This window comes from Ahaetulla prasina, chromosome 6, assembly GCF_028640845.1.
Source record: "Ahaetulla prasina isolate Xishuangbanna chromosome 6, ASM2864084v1, whole genome shotgun sequence".
Lineage (NCBI taxonomy): Eukaryota > Metazoa > Chordata > Lepidosauria > Squamata > Colubridae > Ahaetulla > Ahaetulla prasina.
Genome location: NC_080544.1, coordinates 103301083 through 103326421, shown reverse-complemented (window position 1 = coordinate 103326421; position 25339 = coordinate 103301083). Strand labels below are relative to the sequence as shown.

Below are 25339 nucleotides of genomic sequence, written 5' to 3'. Positions count from 1 at the left end.
AGACAGATGCTAGTAAATCTGTAGCTCTTTAAACTGTTTGACCCAATTACCCTCTATCCCAGTTTTGAATAAAGTTATCAACCCCCCCCCAAAAAACCAAACCAAACCAGATTCTGTTCTTTTACAGTGTCTTTCCAACAGAAGACCCAAACTGGATCCTCGACTCACAAACAAGCAATTACAAATTGTCCGTTTACACCCACTATGTGCCCATCATCCTCCACCCTCTATGCCCGAGAGTCCCAAAACCTTCCCACTGTAACATTTAAGATTGCCCAGAGGACTACCGAGAAAGATTTATTATACAGCCCTTTCCTGAAATGCACACCTGCTTGGAGATTTTCAGGAAGAAGCAAATTGGAGGAAAATTCAATCTCCTGCTCAAACCCAATAGAAGATAGCACTACATATTACTACAGCCTGACACAAAACGAGGACTGCGTGGATGGGTACCTCGCTTGTGAATAACAGCTTCCTCACCATGCTGGAAGGTTAAAATATCAATGTAATGCAGGTTTCACTCTGTGGCCCCAAAAGCTCTGGACTGCCCTTTTTTTTTAAAAAAAAAAAAGCTGATGTGCAAGGAACTTGACATTGTGACTACTGATGGCAATCAAGTTCTTCAACATAAACCAAAATACCTCTACAAAATTTCAACCAAATTGAAAAGCTGGCTGAGGAACTCTGGGAGTTGAAGTCCACAAGTCTTAAAGGGACCAAGGTTGGAGACCCCTGATCTATAAGATGCTTATTCTAATATTGGTATTTCATAAATTTCATAAACCAGAATGTATGTTAACATCCATGTTGCTAAATTTAAGAAAATGACCTGGATGATCTTGTTCTTAATCCCAAAAAGAGGATCGGAAATCTTTCAAGAGGTTCCCCCCCCCCGCCCCCGTCTTCTGATGAACTGAGGAATAATAGTACAAATAGTACAGGATACTATTGCTTTTAAAAAAAACAACATTATGGATCCATGGCAGTGCCTGTTCTCCATGTCCTTTAGCATGGTTGAAAATGTCTGGCCTTCAATTCCAGGAATTCCCCAGTCAGAATATTATTGGCTGGGAAACTCTGGAAGCTGAAGTCCACAAATGGTCAATTGGCCAAGGTTGGGATATACTGCTGTAACCAAGAACAGAAATTTGGCCTTTTCTCTGGGGTGTTTCTTGACTGCAGTAGAAGTCACAAGTGTTTTCAAATGAAAACAGTACATATAGATTCAAGTGGAACTGAATTTTTGGCAGTGATAGCAAAGGGTAAAATTTATAAAGTTGTGTGAGACAAAAAAAAAAAAAAAGGAAACATAGGGATGTTTATTAGAAAGCCTACAACATCTTTGAAAATACTCCCTCAACATTTTAATATTCTACCTACCAAGACACTTGGGAAAGATTGACAATTATGAGGTATTGATTTGATCGCCAAACATCCCCAGCAATCTTTACTGCTCTTATTCAAAAATATTTGAATTAATGAAGATCACAGTTTCAGAATTATTAACCAAAGACACCTTTGATATCCAAGGGCCTATTAATTATAAATGAAACGATCTATGATTAATCTTAGTTTTTTTGTTGTTAATTTCACAGGAGACAAACTGCATCTTGCAAAGCCCTTAAAAGTAAGAGAAAATGGGCAATTTACTAGGGAATGTCAAAATGAATTTGATTACGAATTTGGACTGGAAGACCTATGAGGTCCCTTCCAGCTCTATGATTTATGATTATGTGATATGGAAATTCATTACTGTCTTGGGAAATGCCATAATTTATTAATTATGGAAAATCTACTTAAATAAATAAATATAGACTATTCCTTAGTAAAAGTAGTAACTAGCTGCTACCACAGTTCCTTTCTTCCTCCTCCTTCTGATTGGTCGGTCAGTCAGATGTTTAAGACTAAATTTGGCATTTATATCCACCAATATAGTCCTTCCCAAGGATTTGAGATAAACAAGTGTTGTTCCATGGTATTAAAGGTATCGTCGCAAGATTTAAGTTGTTCCAAGTAAAGTTGCTTTTTGCTATTGACCAATGGGTATTTTGTCAATGCTGGTGGTCTTCAACGGCTGCTCCAGATGTTTTAGGATTGCACCCAAGGAGCCTATTACTATTGAGAGTATCTTTGTTTTCTTTTGTCATAGTTGTTTTACTCCTATTTGTAGGTCTTTGTATTTTGTGATCTTTCTTTAGTTCTTTCTAATAATAATAATAACAACAGAGTTGGAGGCCTTCTAGTCCAACCCCCTGCCCAGGCAGGAAACCCTACACCATTTCAGACAGAGGTTGTCCAACATCTTCTTAAAAATTTCCAGTGTTGGAGCATTTACAACTTCTGCAGGCAAGTCATTCCACTTATTAATTGTTCTGTCAGGAAATTTCTCCTTAGTTCTAAGTTGCTTCTCTCCTTGATTAGTTTCCACCCATTGCTTCTTGTTCTACCCTCAGGTGCTTTGGAGAACAGCCCGACTCCCTCTTCTTTGTGGCAGCCCCTGAGATATTGGAACATTGCTATCCTGTCTCCTCTTGTCCGTCTTTTTATAAACTAGACATACCCAGTTCCTGCAACCTTTCTTCATATGTTTTAGCCTCCAGTCCCCTAATCATCTTTGTTGCTCCTCTCTGCACTCTTTCTAGAGTCTCAACATCTTTTTTACATCGTGGCGACCAAAACTGAATGCAGTATTCCAAGTGTGGCCTTACCAAGGCATTATAAAGTGGCACTAACACTTCACGTGATCTTGATTTTATCCCTCTGTTTATGCAGCCCAGAACTGTGTTGGCTTTTTTAGCAGCTGCTGCACACTGCTGGCTCATATCTAAATGGTTGTCTACAAGGACTCCAAGATCCCTCTCTTTTATTTTATTTTATTATATTTTATTATTTTTATTTTATTTTTATTTTGTTTTATTATTTTATTATTTTATTTTATTATAAAAAATCCTTCTCTTTTATTCTGCTCTCTCCAGGTGCTGCTACGTCCACTATCCAAACTTTGTCTTTCTTATCAACAATTATTAAATCTGGGTGTTATGTGACAGGTGCTTGTCTTTTTGAATTCTTAAGTCACAGAACACTTTAGCATCTTTATTTTCCATTGTTTTGTCTATTTTGTGTTCTCACCAGTACTTCCTGATAGTTAGTACAATTAAACAGTGAAAGCACTTGGCTCCAGAAGCTGTGAATGCTCCAACACTGGAGGTTTTTAAGAAGAGACTGGACAACCATTTGTTTGAAATGGCATAGGGTTTCCTGCTTGAGCAGGGGGTTGGACTAGAAGACCTCCAAGGTCCCTTCCAACTCTGTTATTCCTTGTAGGCAAATGATATTTCTTGCAGATATTCCAGTGTACCGCCGTTGTCATTCTGTTACTGGCAACCCACTGTCATGTTTTTTAAGACAATCGTTCTATTCTTGAAGGTAGCAACAGTAGAAGGGCAGGAGATAATCTGAGATCTACTGATTATGAATATGTATGTTTATATCACTCTGCATTTGTACACCTGCATCCCTTTCTCCTCCTTTCTGAAATGTATGAATGAGTGCATCTCTTTGTCTTCAGGGGTGTCTCCCACTATTCTTTTTGAAAAGACCCCCTCCTATACGCATTGTTTAATAAACACTGCAGTGAACCTCAATTATTTGCTTTGGGCTCTGTTTTTGATTCCATGTTATTATTATTGACTTTCCCATTAAATGAATAACATTAAAACATTAAAAATCACAGGGTATTTTTAGTGTTCAAATTATTCAGGAGCAAAGAGGCGGTCTAAGTATCTTGCGCATCAACATACTGTCTAAAGGTATATGGTTAACCTCTACTATTTAATATATTTCGTGCTTGTAATAACAAAGCCACTGCCAATATTTATTAGTCTGCATTGGCCTTCAAAGGGACGCGGTGGCTCAGGGGCTAAGACAGTTAAGCTTTGTCGACCGAAAGGTCGGCAGTTTGGCGGTTCGAATCCCTAGTGCTGCCGTGTAACGGGGTGAGCTCCCGTTACTAGTCCCAGCTTCTGCCAGCCTCGCAGTTTCGAAAGCACGTAAAAATGCAAGTAGAAAAAATAGAGACCACCTTTGGTGGGAAGGTAACAGCGTTCCGTGCGCCTTTGGAATTGAGTCATGCCGGCCACATGACCACGGAGATGTCTTCGGACAGCGCTGGCTCTTCGGCTTTGAAACGGAGATGAGCACCGCCCCCTAGAGTCAGCAACGACTAGCACATATGTGCGAGGGGAACCTTTACCTTTACCTATTGGCCTTCAACCTATTAGACAGGTAAGAGGACGGACCATTGGAAAGAGACTGATGTAAAAGGTATGCTTTAGACAGACTCCTTAAGGATTTACTCTTGCCACCAATAGATTGGCCAAATTTGGAGGGACACATTAATTCTGGATGTCTTAATGCTCTTATTCACCGAGTCTTCTTTCGATGCACAGAATCACCATTGTTTTGTTATTTCTTCTAGAGCTGTTACCATAGTTAAACCATCATTTGGTGCTGATGGAAGGAAAGAGGGGATGAGACAAGTTAAGATGCACATGCAGAAGGACCAGGTAAATTTGGCTGGCTAAAGAAAACTAGACCATGCCCAATGTCAGTCTTATGTCTTAAAGAGGCACATGTCTTTTACACCATCTCTCCCTAACTTGGGCACCTGCAAGGTAAGAGACACTTCAACTTCCAAACTTTCCAGGCATCCACAGATAAAAATTCTGGGAGTTGAAGTCCACATAACTGGATATTTCCCTGATTGGTAAAAATTGGTTTATACTATACACTGATAAACAATAAATCTGGGAATTGAGAACAAGGTCTTTCATATTGGGGCAAATTACTCCTATACTTAGCGATAGCACTTAGATTTATATACCGCTTCATAGTGTTTGACAGCTCTCTCTTAAGTGGTTTACAGAGTCAGCATATTTCCCTCAAACAATCTGGGTCCTCATTTTACCAACCTCGGAAGGATGAAAGGCTGAGTCAACCTTGAGCCGGTCAGGCTGGCAGTCAGCAGAATTAGCTTGCAATATGCCTTCTAAACACTGCCCCATCACAGCTCAATCTTAATTGCCGAGAGATGGGATGCTTAGTCTCTAGCATCCCATCTCTGGGCAATTTAATCTCCTGACCCAATAAACCAGCTATAGGTTTCAACTGCAAAAGTCCTCACCCAGCCCACTCCCTTTCCATCAACTGTCTTGTTAAGTAGACAATATCTGTAATACACTTAGACGCAAACCGTAAACAGAAAGCTACGCAAACAGTAAGAGGAGAAAAAATCCAGTTAGCAAACGGCCCAATGATCTACAAAGGACAGACTCTTGCCGCAGCTGTTCCTATTTGACAGTGCATGCCACATGCACCGTTAACATCGTGGGTGGTTGAGTTAGGCAGAAGCGCTTAGACCATGCTTGTTTTTTTTTTTTAAATGTTATCTTTATCGTGGAGTAGACTGGGATTCTTCACCCGATCATCATGCTTGCAATTTTCCCCTTGCCCCTCCCTCCCAAGAAGTATTAGGGAAGAAATGAAATACATGCTATTATTGGGCCTGCGAACATACATACGTAGCAAAGCTAAGGGGAAGTCAGAAAGGTACCAACTTGTGCAGCTGTGACTGCCCTCTTAGTTCACACTAGAGTCCAACATGCCTTTCCCCCTTCTCTTAAGTGCTGGTTAGCTGACCTTCATCATGCATAAAATTGGATGGAGAACTGCCCCTCCTACTCTACCTAATTTTGCTCAGCTGACTCGTTGCCCTGGACAATGGCTGTAGTGCGATGCATTCCTCACTTAAAGCAACTCTGCTGGAGTACATCTACAAGTGGACAAAGAAGGGATGGAACACATAGATCAGTGAGAAGTAGTCACATTTGTTCAAAAAGGCAGACAGAGGACAAAATTCTCAAAAAGGTACAACTTTCATTTGCAAAGCAGGTATGTGCAGAGACACTGGTTTCTGAAGGATTAAGGGCGGGGAATAACTTGATCGATGCAGAGAAGAATTTTAATTGGCAGTTTAATACAGGAAGTATTTATACCCATCTGCATTGTTTAAGAGGAATTTGTGCTAAATTCACTTCCTGGTTACGATTCCTTTTAATTTTTGTTATCGGAGTTGCAAACCAGTGTTCCTTACACATAGGAGACTTAATATAAGCAGGCCATTTTCTAAAACCATCTACGTCATTCAGTCTTAGCTGCTGTATTTTAAAGCTACTGTTGCATTTAGATTTAGAGATTTAGAGTTGGATAAACCACATCTTATTTAAAAAAGGAAAAGGGGGGAGGATTTCGTAGTGAGATGTTTTCCCTTAGAGGTATTTTTCCCTCCTCCTATGAACTACATAATGGCATAGAAGATGACAGCAAGAAGATACAAAACAGTAGAGTCAAATCAAAACTGCATTTCCACTTCCAATTTGAAAAACAGCCATTTTGGCATATGCAAATATCACACGGTAAACAAAACAGGCTTTCAGGAACTTCCCCACAATTAAGTACCAATTTAAAATAGATACTGGATGCAAATAAATTTGGCTTTCAAGGGCTTCTTAAATGTTTGTGTGATCAGAGTTCAAAACAATGTTATATTTACAATGCAAAGAAGTAGTTTATCTCTGTAGAAGATTGTCTTGAAAACACAGCTTTTATGTCAATAGAATTGGACTTCCATTTACTAACTGGGATTTCTTAGCAAAATAAATAAACCAAATCTTGTTATTTCTTAAAACACTTTAAAAAAATCTAGATCTTTATGTGACTACATGATTCTAACTTGGCTTTTTCCAATCTTATTCCTTCCAGATGAAGTAGTAGTATAATCAGATGATCTCAGATTTGCTGTTTGAATGTAATTTAATTAGGCAGTCAATTCTTTCTCTTGCTCTAAAGTTACAAATTAGGCGTTTACATATAGCTAATTTTTAAAAGGACTACAACTACTTCTGAACAGTACATTTCATCCCCACTCAGACTTTCAGTCTCAATTTCCACAAGAAATGTCATGGCTTTCTAAATCAAGCGATAATGCCAGACTCCTAGTCCACCATGAAGGTCAAGTTAATTACATAAAAATAATTTGAAGATCGATATAACAGGCTTAATCAATAGGAACTTTGTCTTATCACCTTCAATGAGCTGAACATTAGCAAAGAAACTTCTCATCAGATCTTGAGAATAGCAATTATTAGCTGGGAACATGCAAGATGTTTAAGGTGATTAATAATTAAATCAGTTGAGTTCACACAATAGATTGGGTTATTCCACCATCACACCCTGCCCCTTTAGAAGGTTGCACAAGTAGTCGTCGACTTACAACAGTTCATTTAGTGATCGTTTGGAGTTAAAAGAGCACTGGGGAAAAAAGGTGACTTATTTCACATTTATGACCATGGCAGCATCAACATAGTCACATGATCAAAATTCAGATGCTGACAAGCAGTCAATTGGGAAGCCAGATTAACTTAACAGCTAATTCACAATTCACTTAACAGCTGTAATAAGGAAAACATAAAGTTGGGCAAAACTCACTTAACAACTGTCTCACTCAACAACAGATATTTTGGGTTCAATCGTGGTTGTAAATTGAGGATTACTTATATAAATGCAGCTGAAGGTTTCAACACTGACCTGGTTAAGGGCATTTGTCAATACGAATGGTAAAATTCTTATATCTATCCTATTCTGCTTGAGATCATAAGCAGGTTCTCTCACCTATTGTATACGTACTGAAATCAGTTTGCAAGAAGTGTTTAAGGTAGTATGTCAAAAAGAAAGATTTTGACCTTGCTTTTTCTCAAGATACCAGTCAGAAGAGTTATATGGACCTGGACTTTTCTTGTATCACTTTCTCAACTATAAATAATCTAGCATTTTTTTTCTACATGGGTTTTTCACTTCAACTAGCCCTTTATTATCAAAATTGCTCTTTTCATGCTTATCATCTTTGGACAACCTTAGCAGAAAGAGAGTTCTTATAATTTAAAAATAAAATTCCAATAAAAGGTGAGTGAAATGTAGAAGCTGTTTGTCGAGCAGGACTATAAAATATACATAATAAAGTATTTCTGCTTAAAGAAGCAGAAACGTTAGTCTTAAATAATAAGGGTCCATTCCTTTCTCCTTAAAAATGAAGCTATGTTCAGTGGCTGCAAACAAGTATATAGGACAGCAGACGTAACTTGGGGACTTTCATCGGATTTGATTCAGGGTAACTAGAAGCAGGGATTGATTTCAGTTCAGCCAACACCTGTCAAATAAGGAATGAATGGAGAACATGGAATCTTCCAGATTTTAACATAACATAACATAACATAACATAACATTTTGCTGAAGTACAACTTGCAACAGCCCCGGGTCGGCCAATGAGGAGGACATTCTAGTTCAGCAACATTTAGGAACCTACAACCTGTTCAGTCAAATAAGAAGACAGAAACTTTCTGATACAGAGTAATCGATTTATTCCATTATTGCACATGTATTTGATTAACTTTCCAATATGATCCAGTCTTGCCGTGTGGACAAGGTTAATCAGTTGAACATCAGAGAGAGGAGGAAGAAAATAAAATGCTTACAAGTATACAGAAACACCTTCCAGAAAGAAACAGGAAAAACAGTCTTGCTTTATCTCTAAGTGCAAGTGTTCTGTTCAGAGCCATGCTTTCAAGAGATTAAGGATACCATTATGGGCCTCATTCTCTAAAGCAGGGGTCTCCAACTTTGGCAATTTTAAGACCTGTGGACTTCAACTCCCAGAATTCCTCAGCCAACTTTGCTGGCTGAGGAATTCTGGGAGTTGAAGTCCACAGGTCTTAAAGTTGTCAAGGTTGGAGACCCCTGCTCTAAAGCAATACGGTTATTCCATACCAGTGATGTTCAATCTGGCACCCTCTAAATGCGTTCACACTTGCACTCTCTCCCCGCTCATCTATTAATTTCATTTTTGTTGGGGAAGGATGTTCAATGTTACAGAAATTTCCCAATTTTTTTTTTAAAAAGGTATTAATTGCATAGGGTTGATTGGGAATGAGATTTTAAACAGAGATTAGGACTGCCATGTTATTTAAATAACTACATTAAAAAAATTAGGAATGGGCGATAACGAAAAGGTAATTTAACCTTGGCCTTTTATTTGTGTTCGTGTTTGTCTCTTTATAACTCTCTGCTTAATATGAGCCGCTGTGGTTTTGGTCAAGATAAGCAAAGCACACACCACGTCAATTGTCTGTGGGAATAATACTGTGTACAGCAACAGCCTAATGTTGCTAGGAAGTTTCAAGACCAACTGACAGCATCCTATACGGATCCGAGGACATTCAACATACTGCACTGGCTCTCCTAATAAATGGATTTCAAAGGAAAAATCAACTGCCATTTAAAAAATAAGAGGCACTTCACATTCACACGTTAACTAATGTGAAAAAAGGAAGAATGATCTAGCGCAGGGATCTTCGAATTTGGCAACTTTAAGAGACTTGTGGACTTCAACTCCCAGAATTCCCCAGCCGGCATGTTGAAATCCACAAGTCTTGAATTTGTCAAGTTTGGAGACCCCCCCCCCCCCCCCCGATCTAGCATATTGTCAGAATATTCATGAACTGGAATAAGGCATAGTAACAAGATCAGCCAATGAACAGGCAAGGCAACAGATCAGCCAATGGGGATTGCTTGGAAACAGAAACTTAAGCATGTTATGCTGAGATCTGAGTCTGTGCAGAAGCTAAATTAGTCTGCTGAAATGAAACTGAAAACTGGTCTCTCCTCTGCCTGTGTTTTTTGCCTGCAACTACTACCACATTGGAAAAATCCGCTGTTGGTATTGTATGTGTTATTTTATACATAAAGAGAAGTTAATGAATCCTCCTGAATCAGTTATCTGTGTGTGCTTTCTGCAACAAACCCTGACACATATTTATTCCGCTGAGTGAATTTATGATTACTGCATGTTCAACTATGGGATGGTCAATATTACCTTAATTTTAGTAGCCTGTAAGTAAGCATATGGTTCTAACAAGCATGTAAGAACAATGTACAGGGGTAATTTTTCATTAAGTGGCAAACTGATGAAGAATCCTTTGCTTTCATGAAACATAGCTGAAAACCTATAGGATGCATTGCAAAGATTATTCTCTGAGGTGAACCACAGAGAAAGTTGACATCTCTCACTTCAGAAATGCCAGATTCTACTGGAATCATTGGAAATGATTCTGGAATGGAAACCAAATGGCCACCAGCACTCTTGCAACACCTCCCGGAAATTACACTACAGAGTAGCTCAACAAAACTGTGGAAACGTGTTTTTCTCCAAACCAGAGATGACCAATAAGTGATCATAAGATAAACTCAAATATGGGAAAGCAGAACTACAGAGTGGATTTTTAAGATACTTTCTATTCCTCAAAGTTTAAAAAAAGAGCATACAGTCAGCAGCATCTGATCTCTTTCAAAATACATTTATTAATCCTGCCATTCCTCACAGTATTTTTACCTGCTGGGTTTCCAAACATTTACCTGCCCTTTTTCTAAGCAATTGCCAAAAGCAAAGAAATGTTGGGAATGGTATCTGATCTGGTACCTGTCCTCCAGATGTGTGGACCTTTTCTGGAGTTCCACAACCAGCTGGGAATTTGGGGAATTATACTTCATCCATCTGTTGGGAGTCTAAGTTGGGGAAGGCTATTCTATAGGTTGTGCTACAGTATATTTTAAATATTCTCCATGCAAGAAATCTATGTATCTTGGGAAAAAGTAGCTACCTCAAATTGTTTGATAACACTAATTATATGTATTACTAAATCATTCTGATAGATGCTAAGTCAGTATTTACTCATAACCAATAATAAGCAATTGAGCTGGCAAGAATGGAACTAGTTCACAACTGAATCATTGGCTCAGTTAAGAATTTTTAGACATCTTACTCCCTTAGCTTTATTAATACTTGTTTCCTGATTGCTTATATGTAGCCTATGACTATCATTAAGTGTTGTAAGTGTTGTACCTTGATGGAAGTATCTTTTCTTTTATGTACACTGAGAGCATATGCACCAAGACAAATTCCTTGTGTGTTCAATCACACTTGGCCAATTAAAAAATTCTATTCTATTCTATTCTATTCTATTCTATTCTATTCTATTCTATTCTATTCTATTCTATTCTATTCTATCCTATCCTATCCTATCCTATCCTATCCTATCCTATTCTTTTTTCATGACATTGCAATATGACCAAGAGGAAAACAAAAAATTTACATTTAAAATTTTAAATATACTGGAAAGTAGGTTTGTTTTTTTTAAAAAAATACCATAAGATCACAGTAAATTAAAAATTGCAGGCAAAATAGCAAAAAAGATCCAGAGAAAGGCTCAAAAATGTAATCTTCCCAATAACTTAAATATTAATAAAACCACTTATAAGCAAAAGTTACCTGGACTTTTTCTGTACTTGTGGGCTGCAGGTGTCTGTACAACACTTTTTTCACAACGTCAAGGAATAAACAAGTGACAACTATGATGATTATGGCAAACCAAGCAGAGCCGCTGGACAGCAACTGAACAAATACGAAGTACATGTCTTGGGTGTGCAAAAACGGCCTGGAGGGATGAAGGACACAAAAAAAGGGAAATTAACAAGCAGCAAAGGAAAACCTTTAGAATTAGATGACATTCTTAAGAACAGTAGGAAATATTTAGTATTGAAAAGTAATGAAAATATAAGTACAGGGAGTCCTCAACTTACAACCAATCATTTAGTGGTTGTTACAATGGCACTTTACAAAGTGACTTATGGCTGTTTTTTACACTTATGACGAATGCAGCATTCCCCATGATCAAAATTCGGCCGCTTGGCAACTAGTTCATATTTATGATGGTTGCAATGTCCCGGGGTCACATGATCACCTTTTGTGACCTTCTAGCAAGCAAAGTCAACGGGGAAACTGGATTCATTTTACTGCTGTGTTATTGACTTAACAACAGCAATGGTTCACTTAACAACTGTGGCAAGAAAGGTCGTAAAATGGGCCAAAACTCACTTAACAACTGTCACACTTAGCAATGGAAATTCTGGCTTAACTGTGGCCGTTAAGTCGAGGTATCTCAGGAGTGAAATGTAAAATTTGTTACTACCAGTTCTGTGGGCGTGGCTTGGTGGGGGGATAATGTGACTGGGTGGCCGTGCCCAATTTTTTTTTTTTAATACTTTTGAAAGCATTTTTTCTACAACCTTTTCGGCTGAAGAGGTTGTAAAAGCCTCTGACGATCCCAGCTGAGCTGCACGATCATCAGAGGCTTTTTTTTTTTACTTTTAAAAGCATTTTTTTGACCAAAGAAAAAATGCTTTTAAAAGTAAAAGAAACAACCTCTGATGATCATGCTGCTCAGCTGGACATGGGGGGCGGGGAGGGGGCAGGGATTTTTGCTACCGGTTCTCCGAACCACTCGCTGCCATCGCTACCGGATTGGGAGATCCAGTCTGAACCGGGAGCATTTCACCCCTGCTGTATCTCCCAGGGAATGAATTCCAAAAATATAAAACCCATAATACAGAAACCCCCGTTTCTAGTATCCACCAGCCTCATGGCTTTGGAGCTAGAAAATGTCACTTCTAACATTGAGATCAATGTACACACTGAAGGTTGTTGCAGGTTCATAGCAGCAAATATTCAACTTTGGCTGGTCATGTGAAACTGCGCAGAATCTGTGCAGAGAGACAGACTCCTTAGAACAGGGGTGTCAAACTCAAGACCTGTGGGCCAGATCTGGCCCTCAGGGTGCTTAGAGCTGACCCACAGGGCTGCTCTGGAAATAGCGAAGGATTGGTCCACAGAGCCCTCCTGAACTCCGCTTTCACTGGCAGAGGGTTGCAGGAGACTGTTGCAGCCGAAAATGGGGATCGGGAGCCTGTTTTCACTGGCAGAGCACTCGGGCCACCACAGGCACCCCCGACACGAATGACGTTAAGCTGGCCACGCCCACCCCAGCCCCCAACATCAAACACAACCCTGATGCAGCCCTCAATGAAATCGAGTTTGACACCCCTGCCTTTGAACACTGAAGGGAGATAATGAGGAAACTTAAAGATATGGATAGTGATTATAATAAAAAAATCAGCAGTCAGCGTCTCCGATGCAGGCAGTGGCATATAACTTTTTGAACTCGAGAGACATAAGTTTGCAATCCTAAGTAATCAGTCAATGAATGTAGCTCCAGTCCTTTTGAAGTTTAAACGGCTGACTGTGATTTAGAATTGAATGAGGCAAAATTTTGAAAGGCTATGTCAACGTGCACAGTTAAGGCCTAAAATTCTGGAGTATCAGCTTTTTATCCATTTCTCTAAAAATTAATGGGGCAGATGTTTTGGCTTTCATATATTTGAAAAATGGGAAGCTGAAATAATCAATTATTTATTTGTTCCTTAGATATATTTCCTGCCTTTCCTCCAAAAAGAGAATACATTAACTCAGGGTTGAGTTCTGGGGTGTTTGGTATGGTCTGACTTGGTTGTTTGCTTGTAGATGTTTCATTACCCAACTAGCAGGGGTGAAATGCTCCCAGTTCGGACCGGATCGTGTGATCCAATAGCGATGGGGGTGGGTAGTTCGGAGAACCGGTAGCAAAAATCCCTGCCCCCCCCCCACTGCCCACGCCTCGCTGTTCCTCTTCTCTGTCCCTGAAGCTCTCGGTGGCGATATAGCTGCAAACGGCCTTAAATGATTGCCGCGGCACTTCAAAGGGACGCACTACAGCTGATCAGCGCTGTAGGCAGCTAGTAGACCAGTGCCTCTTTTTTTAAACAAATTAGACCGGTGCCTGCCAAAAAAAAGCACTTGGTAGACCGGGGCCTCTATTTTTAAAGAAGGTAGACCGGTGCCTCCCAAGTTTTGTATACTTTATTATTTTTATTATTGGCCATGCCCATTCAGTCACCTGACCACCAAGCCACGCCCACAGAACCGGTAGGGAAAATTTTTAGATTTCACCCCTGCCAACTAGGTAACATCATCAGCCGTAGTGAGTGTGGAGTTTAATTCCCTCTTTATAAACAGTAGCTTGCCTGTGTAAAAACTAGCACTGATTGGTGTGACAATTCATCTCAGATACTATGTCAAATTCTAGTTTCAAAGTAAAATTTAAAAAAAAAATCAGGTTTGGGCAACAAAGGAGGGCCATTATAGAACAACAAAACCCTCCTAAATGGATAGTGGACAGATGGATAATACGACAGCATTTCTATTTTTTATTAATCTTTTCATCTTGTGTGCCAGATTGTTGGTTTAGCTGCTCAGAGAAATGCAGCAATACAAGTTCTGTTTGTGTATACATATGCGTGCACTGTTTGTACACGCAAACACATGCATCACTGGTCACAGCCTGCTTACAGATCCAAACATAACATAACATAACATAACATGGTTTTGTTGATGGCAAGAAGTTAAGGTAGCAATATTTTACTTCTCTTCTGTTTGCATATAGTTAACTACTTACCAGATTATTCCGCCATAGAATAAGGAAAAGATGAAGTAAAACCCAATGGACCCCCAAGTAACAAAATGATTTATCCAAGTCCAAAAGTGAGTCTCTATTGCCATCTAAACACACAACAACAAAAAAGAAAAAAGAAAAAGAAAAAAGAAAATTGTATCTCTTAATAAACAGGTAATTACAAAGTTAAAGCCTGTGAAAACATTGCATGTTTTATTATTATTATTTTTGTGTGTGTGTACCTTTAAGTTAGTGTTGCCTCCTGGCAACTGTCTGGACAAATCTCACAGTTTTTTGGGTAAGATTTTTTTTTAGAATAGAATAGAATTTTTTATTGGCCAAGTGTGATTGGACACACAAGAAATTTGTCTTGGTGCAGATGCTCTCAGTGTACATAAAAGAAAAGATACGTTCATCAAGGTACAACATTTACAACACAATTGATGGTCAATTGATGGTCAATTTCAGCAGTGGTTTGCCACTGACTGCTTCCCAGGGCTGAGAAAGAAGGACTGCCCCAAGATTACACAGCTGGGTTGGTGCCTAAGGTGAGACTAAAACTCACCGTCTCCTGGTTTCCAGCCTGATGTCTTAACTGCTACACCGAATTGGCTGCCATGTGTTTTATTGGGAACTGGTATTCTAAATCCAAGGTGTGCACAACCTTGGTTCTGAAACCCCTAACACAGGGGTCTGCAAACTTGGCTCTTTTAAGACTTGTGGACTTCAACTCCCAGAGTTCCTGAGCCAGCTGGCTCAGGAACTCTGGGAGTTGAAGTCCACAAGTCTTAAAAGAGCCAAGTTTGCAGACCCCTGCCCTAACACAACATTGGCTCTGCACGTCAGTGGCTCCTTCCCTTTGGTTGACTTTTACACTGGTCAACTGAAAAAAAAGGCCAGTTCTTGATCAAACAATCATGGCAGAATATAGCTGATTCCGTCCTTGGGAAAGACTAGGTAGGTTGATAAAAATGCAAAATTCAGTTTAAACATCTGGCTGGTTTTATTTATTTATTTGATTTCTATAACTGCCCAACTCAGCAAATGATTCTGGGTGGTTCACAACTCAAAATATATATTCAATTAAAATATTTGGAGCAATAAAATCAGCAAAAAGCATTAAAACAATAAGGCATCTGTTCAGGTATCAAAGAATTCTCCTTGCACTAAATTTGGACTTTCTTGAGCCTATAGTTTTTTTCCAGCTGAGGAGTTCTTTATAGCTGGGTTTAAAGACAAAGATACATATTTTGACATCACTTGAATAAATAATTTGGCCTCAGAAAACCGAATTTATAGGAGTGGTTGCTTTTTCCAGTGGAAGAATACAACCTCACTGACATTGGGACTTTTCAGTTAGAAAAATTCCAAAGCAAAACAAACTAACAGTTTTCAATATTAATTTAACTTAATTCTTCCAGTTAAATTTAGTCAAATCACACCCAGCACTGATCTCAGACTGTTATTAAGGACAATTAAAAGGAACTTAAAGAGGAAAATCACAAATGCACTACAGTACCTTCATTGTAACTGTTATAACCATAACTGTGAAGACCAGAGTACCAAAGGTCCAATTCCCAAACATCTAAAAAGGAAAACAAGAAATTTAATTAGATGAAAGATACTTAAGAGGCAACACCGCCCTTATGCTAACAAGCTAGTCCTATCAAATGCTCAAATGAACCCTTCCCCATTTAGAACAGCTTAGTAAAAGCAGCAGGGTAAAAGACAAAACAAGCCAAAAAAATAAATTTATATTTCTTTAGTGAAAAAAAAATGTAGTTGTCCCTGTTAGATTTCTGTACAAATTTTCAGCTCATGTCTCTAAAGAATCGGGATTATTTTGAATCTAATTCTAGAGTACCGGTTACCCCATCCAGTTTAGTCTCACCCACAAAAATCTGATATTTCCTTTGCCCGTTTCATGAAAAATCTAGGCTTATGTACTTGTTTCTTGAAAGAGCTAGATTGTGTTAAATACTGTTTCTCTTCATTTCATGAACTATTTTTAGTTAATGGGTTGTTAAAATGCAGTTGTTCTGCTTGTTTGTGTTGCAATGCTATAGGAAGCCTTAACTTGGTAAACACAGATCCGTACAGAAAAAAAAAATCCAGTGTAAGTACGGTTGTGGAGGAAAGCACATCCACTGAGTGTATCACACTCATTTATTCCACTACATTCTAAAGACATTTTAAAACTGAAATTATTCCAGAGCCAAAAAAGGGATTTTGGTACCCAGCTCAACAGGGAGATTATCCAAGATTCCCTGCAAAAGAGCCAAGCCCAGCCCATTAGGAAGAAGCAAATGCCATAATCAATAGCAGTGCTGCCCTCTCACTTTGTACCTACTAACAGCATGTTTTTTTATTCTCTTTTTCTTGGATTGCTATCTGTAACCAGGCGATTGAAAGTCCTGAGAACTGAGAAAAATCTAGGCTTGGTAAAAAGCTGAGGATGCAAGTCCCCTTCATCTAAAGATGGTTTGCCTACAAGCAGCTTTCTTTAAGCTTGCAGAAAGCAATTACTATTAATTAGTAGATGTTTGCCATGGAGACTGTTAGAGGAGGAAGAGAATTTTGGTAAACACCCCAAACAGTTTGCAAGACAGGGGGTGGGGAGGCGGAAGACAAAAAAGCATGTCACTTGGCAACATTTCACCAATGCACAAGAACCTTTCCTTGAACACAACTAGTTGTCCACTTAGAATGAGAAGGACGGGAAAGCTCTTCCAATCAGTTTCTTTTAATGTGTTCAAGGAGAATGAGTGATGCATTCTTGAATACCACTACAAAGGTACTGCATTTAGCGTTTGCACGTCTTTTATCCTAACATAAAATCTTACCATTTGCCTCTTAGGTTTGAATACCTGGCGACATGCACAGCATGAAAAAAAGGGGCAGGTTAGAAGGAAGCTAAAAGTGCAAAATTGTAGCGTACAGCTGTTACAGTGCAAAGCTAAACCAACCTCTCAGAATTCACACCTAACAACTACGTCAGCTATGCCGAAATTAAGAGCTAACCCATGGTGTACTTCTGTATTCCAGCTAAAAATAGCAGACAGCGGTTAGGCTATCCTAGATTCCTGATGGTGCCCACAGAATGAGTCAGAAACCAAGTTCACCCAAGGTATGTTAGATAGTTGTGTTACAAAAATATAACAGTTCACAAATATGGCAGTTGAGGAAGATCTGGGAAAGAGGTTTTTGCTCAGCTCTGTTCCTTTTCAAAGATGCTTATTCACAAGCTGTCAGTAAATACCTTGGGCACCCAATCCTCTGGTTGCAAATTTGTGTGGAGCAATCCAGTGGAAATACACCACACAGAATATAAAACAGAAATATCAGCAGTTCAGTCAGCTCCTGAAATCCCAGAATTAATATCCACCCAACTCAATCTATGTATTATTTACAGAACTCTTAGTTTATCTCCAGGCAATTATAGTTTCACCCTTTTTCAAGAAAATTTGTATCTCAATAGCTACGATTTGTATCTCAATAGCTCAGAAGCACAAACATTTCTGGCCGATATATGTTTTACAATGATTCAGTTTACATAGCACAACATTACATATCCCACAATACGGTTTTCATAATAGGTTAGCCTTCTACTTTACCTGGCCGTTCCCTAACAATGAAGTGTCTTTTCCCATCAGAAGATAGGAGCCAAAGAAGAAAGCAAATGCATGAAAAAATCCCAAGAAGGTCCAGTAGAGGAAAGGCTTAAAGCCCAAGTGGGCATTTTTACTAATGTCTCTGTAGAAAGAGATGGGGGGAAAAAAAAGGTATAATGCTCTGGCAGCCATTTTCAAAGGAACAAAAACTACTTTGATGCATGATGATGTCAATTTACATAAGATCATCTTTAATATTATAGGAACACTCCTAAAATTCATCTCTCCACTTTTTTACCTGTTCTGAGAAATTGCTATAAATGCTCTTCAAAAGCTGAAAGGAACCAAATATCGTACTTCCTATTGTGAAGTACTGACCTTGAGATGTTTCACGGCCACTTGGTACCAAAGACTAATATATTTTGGGAGAAAGGATGATGCAAACTCCCTATTTGCTTTCCCCATCCCACTCAATTACAATCTTTAGTCAATGAGCCAGCTTATAAATGACCAAAATATGGCCACATTTCTGAATAAGTTCGTATAAACAGATACATTATTTTTAATAAGGGAAAAAATGGTGTAATTGAAATCAGAAATCTCTTTATCATTTAGACTCTTTCAGGAGGAATAGGAGGAGGACCTCAAATTAATTACATAGCGTCATTTAGCACCTCTAAATGAGATGGGCAACACATAAGCTAATAAATAAGACTAAATATAAATAAAACCTACAATTCAAGTGTCTGCACATAATGGCTGCATTTCGACACCGCAATAAAGAGAAGAGGGTTTAGATTTGAGGGATTCTTCTGAACTCAAATCAGTCAGAGGTATCATGCTACTGAGAGGCAGTGGGGGCAGTGGCTAAGACACTGAGCTAGGTAGGACTGGGGAATGCAGAGTCCTATCTGACAGATTTATTAGGAAAAATAGCAGGAAGAAGCACAATGCCTCTTGAGCACCTGTACATAAAAGCTGAGTTATAAATCAAACAAACATATAGATAAATTTATAAATGAAGGTTGAGATTGAGGACAGTGGTAGGTGGGGCTGCAGCTGAACACTGAACGCGAGCATTTTCTCTCTCTTTTCTTCCCAAAAAACTATTTGTGAGGTACATGTCTCCTTTCCTCAATCCTTCCATCTCCCCCTCCCACCATCCGGTCAGAACCTATCCTTCCATCCCCCTACCATCCCGGTCCTAACTGTTAGTACCTATCCCTCCATCCTCCTCCCCCCCCCCATCATAACCGATGAAGATTTTGCAAGGGAAACGAAACATTTTCTTCTTCCTCAAGGAAAAAACAGTCCAGTAGCTTTTTGAAAAAGCACCTTTGAGACAACTATGACTTGGATGACTGAGAATCATCAAACAGACATCTTTCCTCAGAGTGTTCAGCTAACCGCTTGCACAGGGAATCTAAAATTATGCTAAGAGCCACATCCCCTGCTTTCTATACTCTGATCCTTAGATCCTCTCTGGCTTGTCAGGGTTATCCACATCTCAGCCAGAGCTATTTCTGGCTTTGCTTCCAGAAACTCTTTGGAAAATCTTGCCTCCTGAGGTAAGATTGCCTCTTCTATCCTTCTGCAGGGGCCTGAAGACCTGGCTCTGCCAGATGGCTTGGAGCCCTAATGGGGGAGCATCACACTGGGGGTGGTTACTGAATCAAGAGGCAATCCCACCTCTACCCCCTCCCTTTGCGCGCTCTTCCCTCCTCCACTATGTTTTATCTTGATTGGGATCTCTACTTTTATTCTTTCAAGACACTTGTTAGGATTACACTGAATGTCTATGGAGATTCTCAGACATCCAACTCATGGCTCTCTGTCCCAAAGGTGCTTTTTCAAGAGGCAGCTGGACTTTCTGTTTTTTCTTTGAAGATGTTTCGCTTCTCATCCAAGAAACTCCTTCAGCTCTGACCGGATGGTGTGGAATGGAAGGATTTATATTCCTTGCAGGGAATAGATTTTACTGTTTTAATTCTGGAAGCCACCCATAGTCGTTTTACTACGAGATGGGGGGAGAAGGCAAATAAATTCAATAAACAAACAAACTCCTTAACTGAAGATGGCAGAACTGACTCTATGTTGAATCTTAAGATATAAAGAATAGGTTCCATCATGGCCTAACAGCCTAGGGCAGGGGTCTGCAAACTTGGATCTTTTAAGACTTGTGGAACTCCCAGAGTTCCTCAGCCAGCAAAGTCTTAAAAGAGCCAAGTTTGCAGACCCCTGCCCTAGGAATTCCTCTAATATTTCAAATGAGTATCAGCTCCTACCCTAGACTTTAAACAACCTACCCTAGACTTTAAAACCCAGCCCCCTTTGGGTCTCTGACATGTGGTTTTTGAGTAGGAGGAGCCGTACGGCTTGTCTCTTACCAAGCAAAACCCTCTCCTCAAAAGACCATGCTTACCGGTAGAGAGTTGGCTTGCTGTGCAATACATGAGGATGCACGTGCTGTTCAAAAAGACTATACATGAGGACCGGCAGGGAAGTGAAACAAATGTTGTACAAAGTCAGGTACACACTGTCATACAGAGTCTGAAAGGTGAGAAAAGTGGAGAGTTGGTGATTGTTTTAAAAGCCATATATAGAAAAGCCAATAACATCAACAACAAAAATCTGAATGTCTGTTTTATTATATTAACATTATCAAAGAAGGAATGCAATAAAGCCAGTTTCTGTGACTTGAAGCTATACTCCTTCCATACCGTACTTCAATTTCTTCTTCTCCCTCTCGAACACAAATCGTCTTAACACTCTTTCTAAAAAAAATATCAGTGTAGCGAAGTCTTGCAAGAACAGGAAATATTGCATTTAATTCTAGGTAAGTATGGGTTAACAGAATTTCTTTGGTGCAGCATCCAAAACGGTATAAAAAAAGAACATCAACATGGAAAATGCTGTGCGTGTGCGTGTGTGTGTGTGTTTCAGGGAACAGAAAAGGCTTTAAATTGGACAAAGCTAATAGTCACTTTATGTTAGTGTTTCTCAATCTGGGCAATTTAAAGGTGTGGGGACTTCAACTCCTAGCATTGCTAGCTGAGGAATGCAGGGAAATGAAGTCCCCACATCTTAAAGCTGCCCAATTGAGAAACGCTGCTTTTAGATCAGTGGTAGTCAACCTGGTCCCTACCACCCACTAGTGGGCGTTCCAGCTTTCATGGTCGGCGGTAGGGGTTTTGTCCGATACTGAAGCACTTTCCTTTTTTTTTTTAAATTTAATTGACTTTTTTAAAAAAAATCATAGCATTATTTAAAAACATTTTCATTAGGTTTTCATAAAATTCCCCGTGACAATTTAAACTTCTGAAAATATACTATTTGTATCACCCGCGCATACGTTTAGTTCATGTTACGTAAGTGAAACTAAATGGTGCTAAAGTGCGACCGCAAACAAAAGAGCCTCGTCCCAGAATAGCTTGTGCATCTCCCCCCCACACCACCCAGCTGTAACAGACAAGCAGAGCTGGTAACTGGTGCACTCCCCCCCCAAATCCAATCCACGATGCGTGAGAGGCATGCGCAGATGACGATACACGGCGCATTACTGTGGAACCGGTGGGCGGTTAGAAAATTTTACTACTAACAGAGATACAAAAGTGGGCGGTAGGTATAAAAAGGTTGACTACCCCTGTTTTAGATGATAGATGCTGGGTGGTCAAGAAAAGGCCTGTGAGTTTGTTTTCCCCCCCTCCCCCTTATTGAAGCAGAAAGTGGTTTGTCACCAAATTCAATGCAGACTATCCTACAATCCATGTAAAAGAAAAGTTAAGAACTGGAGCAGCTTAGAAGGAAAGGCAGGAGGAGTGGGGTGGGGTGGGTGTTTGCTATCATCTTATTCTTCACTTCAGACAGAAACTCTTTCTGCTTAAGTGTCACCCGGTTTCTTTTTAGTCAACCCACTTTTTAATTTCATATTATTGCCTGTTTAGAATAATACTTAAAATATGGAATTTGGAGGTAGGAAAATCAGCCTGCGATAAGACTCCATTACTAATCATTCTTAAATGGGGCCAATCAGGATTACCTATAGTCGTTACTAGGTTATTTATAGATATGTGTATTAAGATAAATTAGAATTTGCTAGAACTCATAATAAAGTAAGAGCAATTAATTTCAGAAATGCAAGAAAGGACAAACATTACTGGCTGCGGATAATCTGGGTTACAATACAGCACATCTTAAATTTAAATCTTAAATTTAAAACGGTATACATTTAAATGAGCTAAACCTGATTAATAAGAAAATCCCTTCTTGATCTGGCTATAACTGTCACTTGTCTCCCAGATATAAAATGAAATCCGTTTTTTAAAAGTGCTTTTGGTTTTCTAACATAGAAAAAGAATTAGCAGAACTAATCAGCACTATCCAAAGATAAATATTACTTTGACTAAACTGTTATTCTGTATGGAACTCTTTAACACAACTTACAATAAAATGGTTCCTGACAAGAAATGGGATTGTTCTTGGATACATTTTTACGGACAGAAAATTTAAAGTAAATATAGCAATGGAGGAACAGATGCTAATGAAACATCATCTAGCTGTTAGTAAGTATTCAATTTTAGCTCTGCTTACTTCTTGGTGGCTGCTTAAAAATCAGAATGTGAAGACAGAAAGAGGAGAAGAATAAAAAAAATACAGTTGGCTACTCACTTGTTGTGAAAATAAGCAGAAGAATTGATATAAAAACTGTGGTGTAATAAAACACACATTCTGGAAAACAAGATGAGATGCAACCAATGAGAGACATAAAACACCAAATTCTATCACCACATCCAAACATACCTTGAATATCAAAAGAAGTTTTAAAAATTACTACTCATTTTCTGAGATTCATCATCCAGATGGATAATGATATCACTGACTGGAATTCAACTACTCATTGAAGGAAGTGGTGGAAATATGGTGCGGTAGCCTAGAGGTGGCACTCTCACCTCACAATCAGGAGGCTGGGAGTTCAATCCTAGGTAGAGGCAGATATTTCTCTCTCTGGGCGCACTGAGAATATATCTGCTGAACAAAACTCCACAGGGGCATCTGGCCATTAAAACATTCTGCTAGCTCCATTCCATGAAGCAGTCTTCACTAATACCATCACTCTAATCCACTTCAGACTTAGAAACTCCATAAACTCCATATTCAAACTCCTTGTTTGAAACAGAAAGCATGAACTCTGTCCTGATACCTAGCCAGAATGCTCTTATCTCACTTTGCCTTTTAACTGTGATCTGCCTGATGTGAGATAACAGCCTGTTTATAATCTAGACCAGGGGTCTGCAAACTTGGCTCCTTTAAGACTTGTGGACTTCAACAGCAAAGCTGGCTGAGGAACTCTGGGACCAAGGGACCAAGGTTGGAGACCCCTGCTCTACAGCAATGAGGAAAGATGGGGTGAAATAGGTACAGAACTCTGGTTGGATTGCTTTGTTTGGGTCAGCCTACACTGAATGAAATTAAGGGAATCAGAAGGATTGGGGGGGGACGGGGACGAAAAGGATGGAGACATTTATGCATGCATTCCTGCATAAGCAGATGCATAGAACGATGGGCTACCCTGCATTGTCTTATCATGGTTAATATGCTGTCATTGTTACACTGGCGCTTGAAACACAATTTGGGAAAATGCTAGTGTCAACAATGAAATAGAAGTACAGGTAGCCCTCAGCTTACAACCACAACTGAGCCCAAAATTTCTGTTGTTAAGTGAGACATTTGTTAAGTGAGGTTCCCCCCCCCATCATTTTACGACATTTCTTGCCCAAGCTGTTAAGTGAATCACTGCATTTGATAAGTTAGTAAACTGGTGGTTAAGTGAATTTCCTGGTTTCCTGGTTTCCTCCTTGACTTTGGTTGTTAGAAGGTTGCAAATGGGGATCACATGACCCCAGGATGTTGCAACGGTCATAAGTATGAACTAGTTGGCAACAATCTGACTTTTGATCACATGATCATGGGGATGCTGCAAAGGTCATAACTCTGAAAAACGGTCATAAGTCACTTTTTCCAGTGCCCTTGTAACTTAGAACGGTCACTAACTAAACCGTTGTAAGTTGAGTACTACCTGTAGTAGTACTCAGTTTCTACAATACTCTTTTCTTAACATCACCCTACTAAACTTTACAAGTTCCAAGCATAATCGTAACGATAATTGAGCATCAGAGTTTATGTACTACCCCACTTTTGCAAGCAAACCCACTATTTAAAAGAAAAACTTCCGAGCTAAAAGAATCCCCAATTATATGCTACAGACACTTACCTTGTAAAAAAAGTACTGTACAAGGGTTGCTATCCTAATATAATAAAGGTGGCCATGGACAAAAAGTAACTTGGAGAGGAATTTAAATCTTGCTATTGCATAGTCGCTGTTTCTTACAGCTTGTCTGCCTTCTTTGCCCATGATACCTGCAATTTGGGTAAGCAAAAAGAACAAAATTAACTTGTCTTCCTAAGTATTATGACACGTCAGTGGTGGAATTCAAAACTTTTTACTACTGGTTCTGTGGGCGTGGCTTGGTGGGCGTAGCAGGGAAAGGATACTGCAAAATCTCCATTTCCACCCCACTCTAGGGCCAGCCAGAGGTGGTATTTGCCGGTTCTCCGAACTACTCAAAATTTGTGCTACCAGTTCTCTAAAACCTGTCAGAACATGCTGGATTTCACCCGATGTAAGTCAAAGTGAAACAACATATGCAACAATAATGGAAGATGCAGCCTTTTAGGGTGATGTTTGGAGTTTTAAAAGAGGCCTGACCAGATAAGAGCACACCTTTTATTCCACAACTGAAAGAGAAAAGGTTGCATATATGTATAGGTATTTTCTATTGCTCAGTTACACAAGCAAGCTTTTTTTCATGGAAGGACCCAGAAATATTTTTTTGGGGGGGATGGGGGGGAGAGATACTTCTACCAATAGCATTCTCACCATCTATTATCCTGCTCCAGACTAGTGGTTCTCAAATATTTTGGTCTCAAAACTAATTTTCATTATTAGAAATGAGGATCACAGAGAGCTTCGGTTTAAGTGGATTATGTCTACCAATATATATTGTATTACAAATTAGAACTGAGAAATGTTGGCATATTTTGACTTTGCAGACCCTTGAAAGGGTCTCAACTACTTTGACACTCTCTGCTCTAGACTAAAGGAAACTGCTTAGAAGCAGTGGCAAGCCATCAATTCCCATAAAAAAAATAACAACAGTCTTCTACCTTTTTTACTAA

The 25339-nt window shown here is 39.3% G+C and overlaps 1 protein-coding gene across 5 annotated transcripts in view; it reads right to left on the bottom strand.

The window, feature by feature from the left end:
• The window catches only part of ATP11B (ATPase phospholipid transporting 11B (putative)), a 102169-nt gene that overhangs the window by 9243 nt on the left and 67587 nt on the right, over window positions 1–25339 (bottom strand). For 3 of the 5 annotated variants that reach the window (XM_058187409.1, XM_058187406.1, XM_058187405.1), the window contains exons 22-28: window positions 24375–24520; window positions 22772–22831; window positions 20526–20653; window positions 18107–18245; window positions 16012–16077; window positions 14496–14599; window positions 11438–11603 (exon numbers count right to left, since the gene is read on the bottom strand). In XM_058187409.1, coding sequence (XP_058043392.1) covers window positions 11438–11603; window positions 14496–14599; window positions 16012–16077; window positions 18107–18245; window positions 20526–20653; window positions 22772–22831; window positions 24375–24520 — 809 coding nt within the window. Of the gene's footprint in view, window positions 1–5744; window positions 5831–11437; window positions 11604–14495; window positions 14600–16011; window positions 16078–18106; window positions 18246–20525; window positions 20654–22771; window positions 22832–24374; window positions 24521–25339 lie in introns of all 5 variants that reach the window. The other 2 variants (XM_058187408.1, XM_058187407.1) reach the window with 1 other exon arrangement.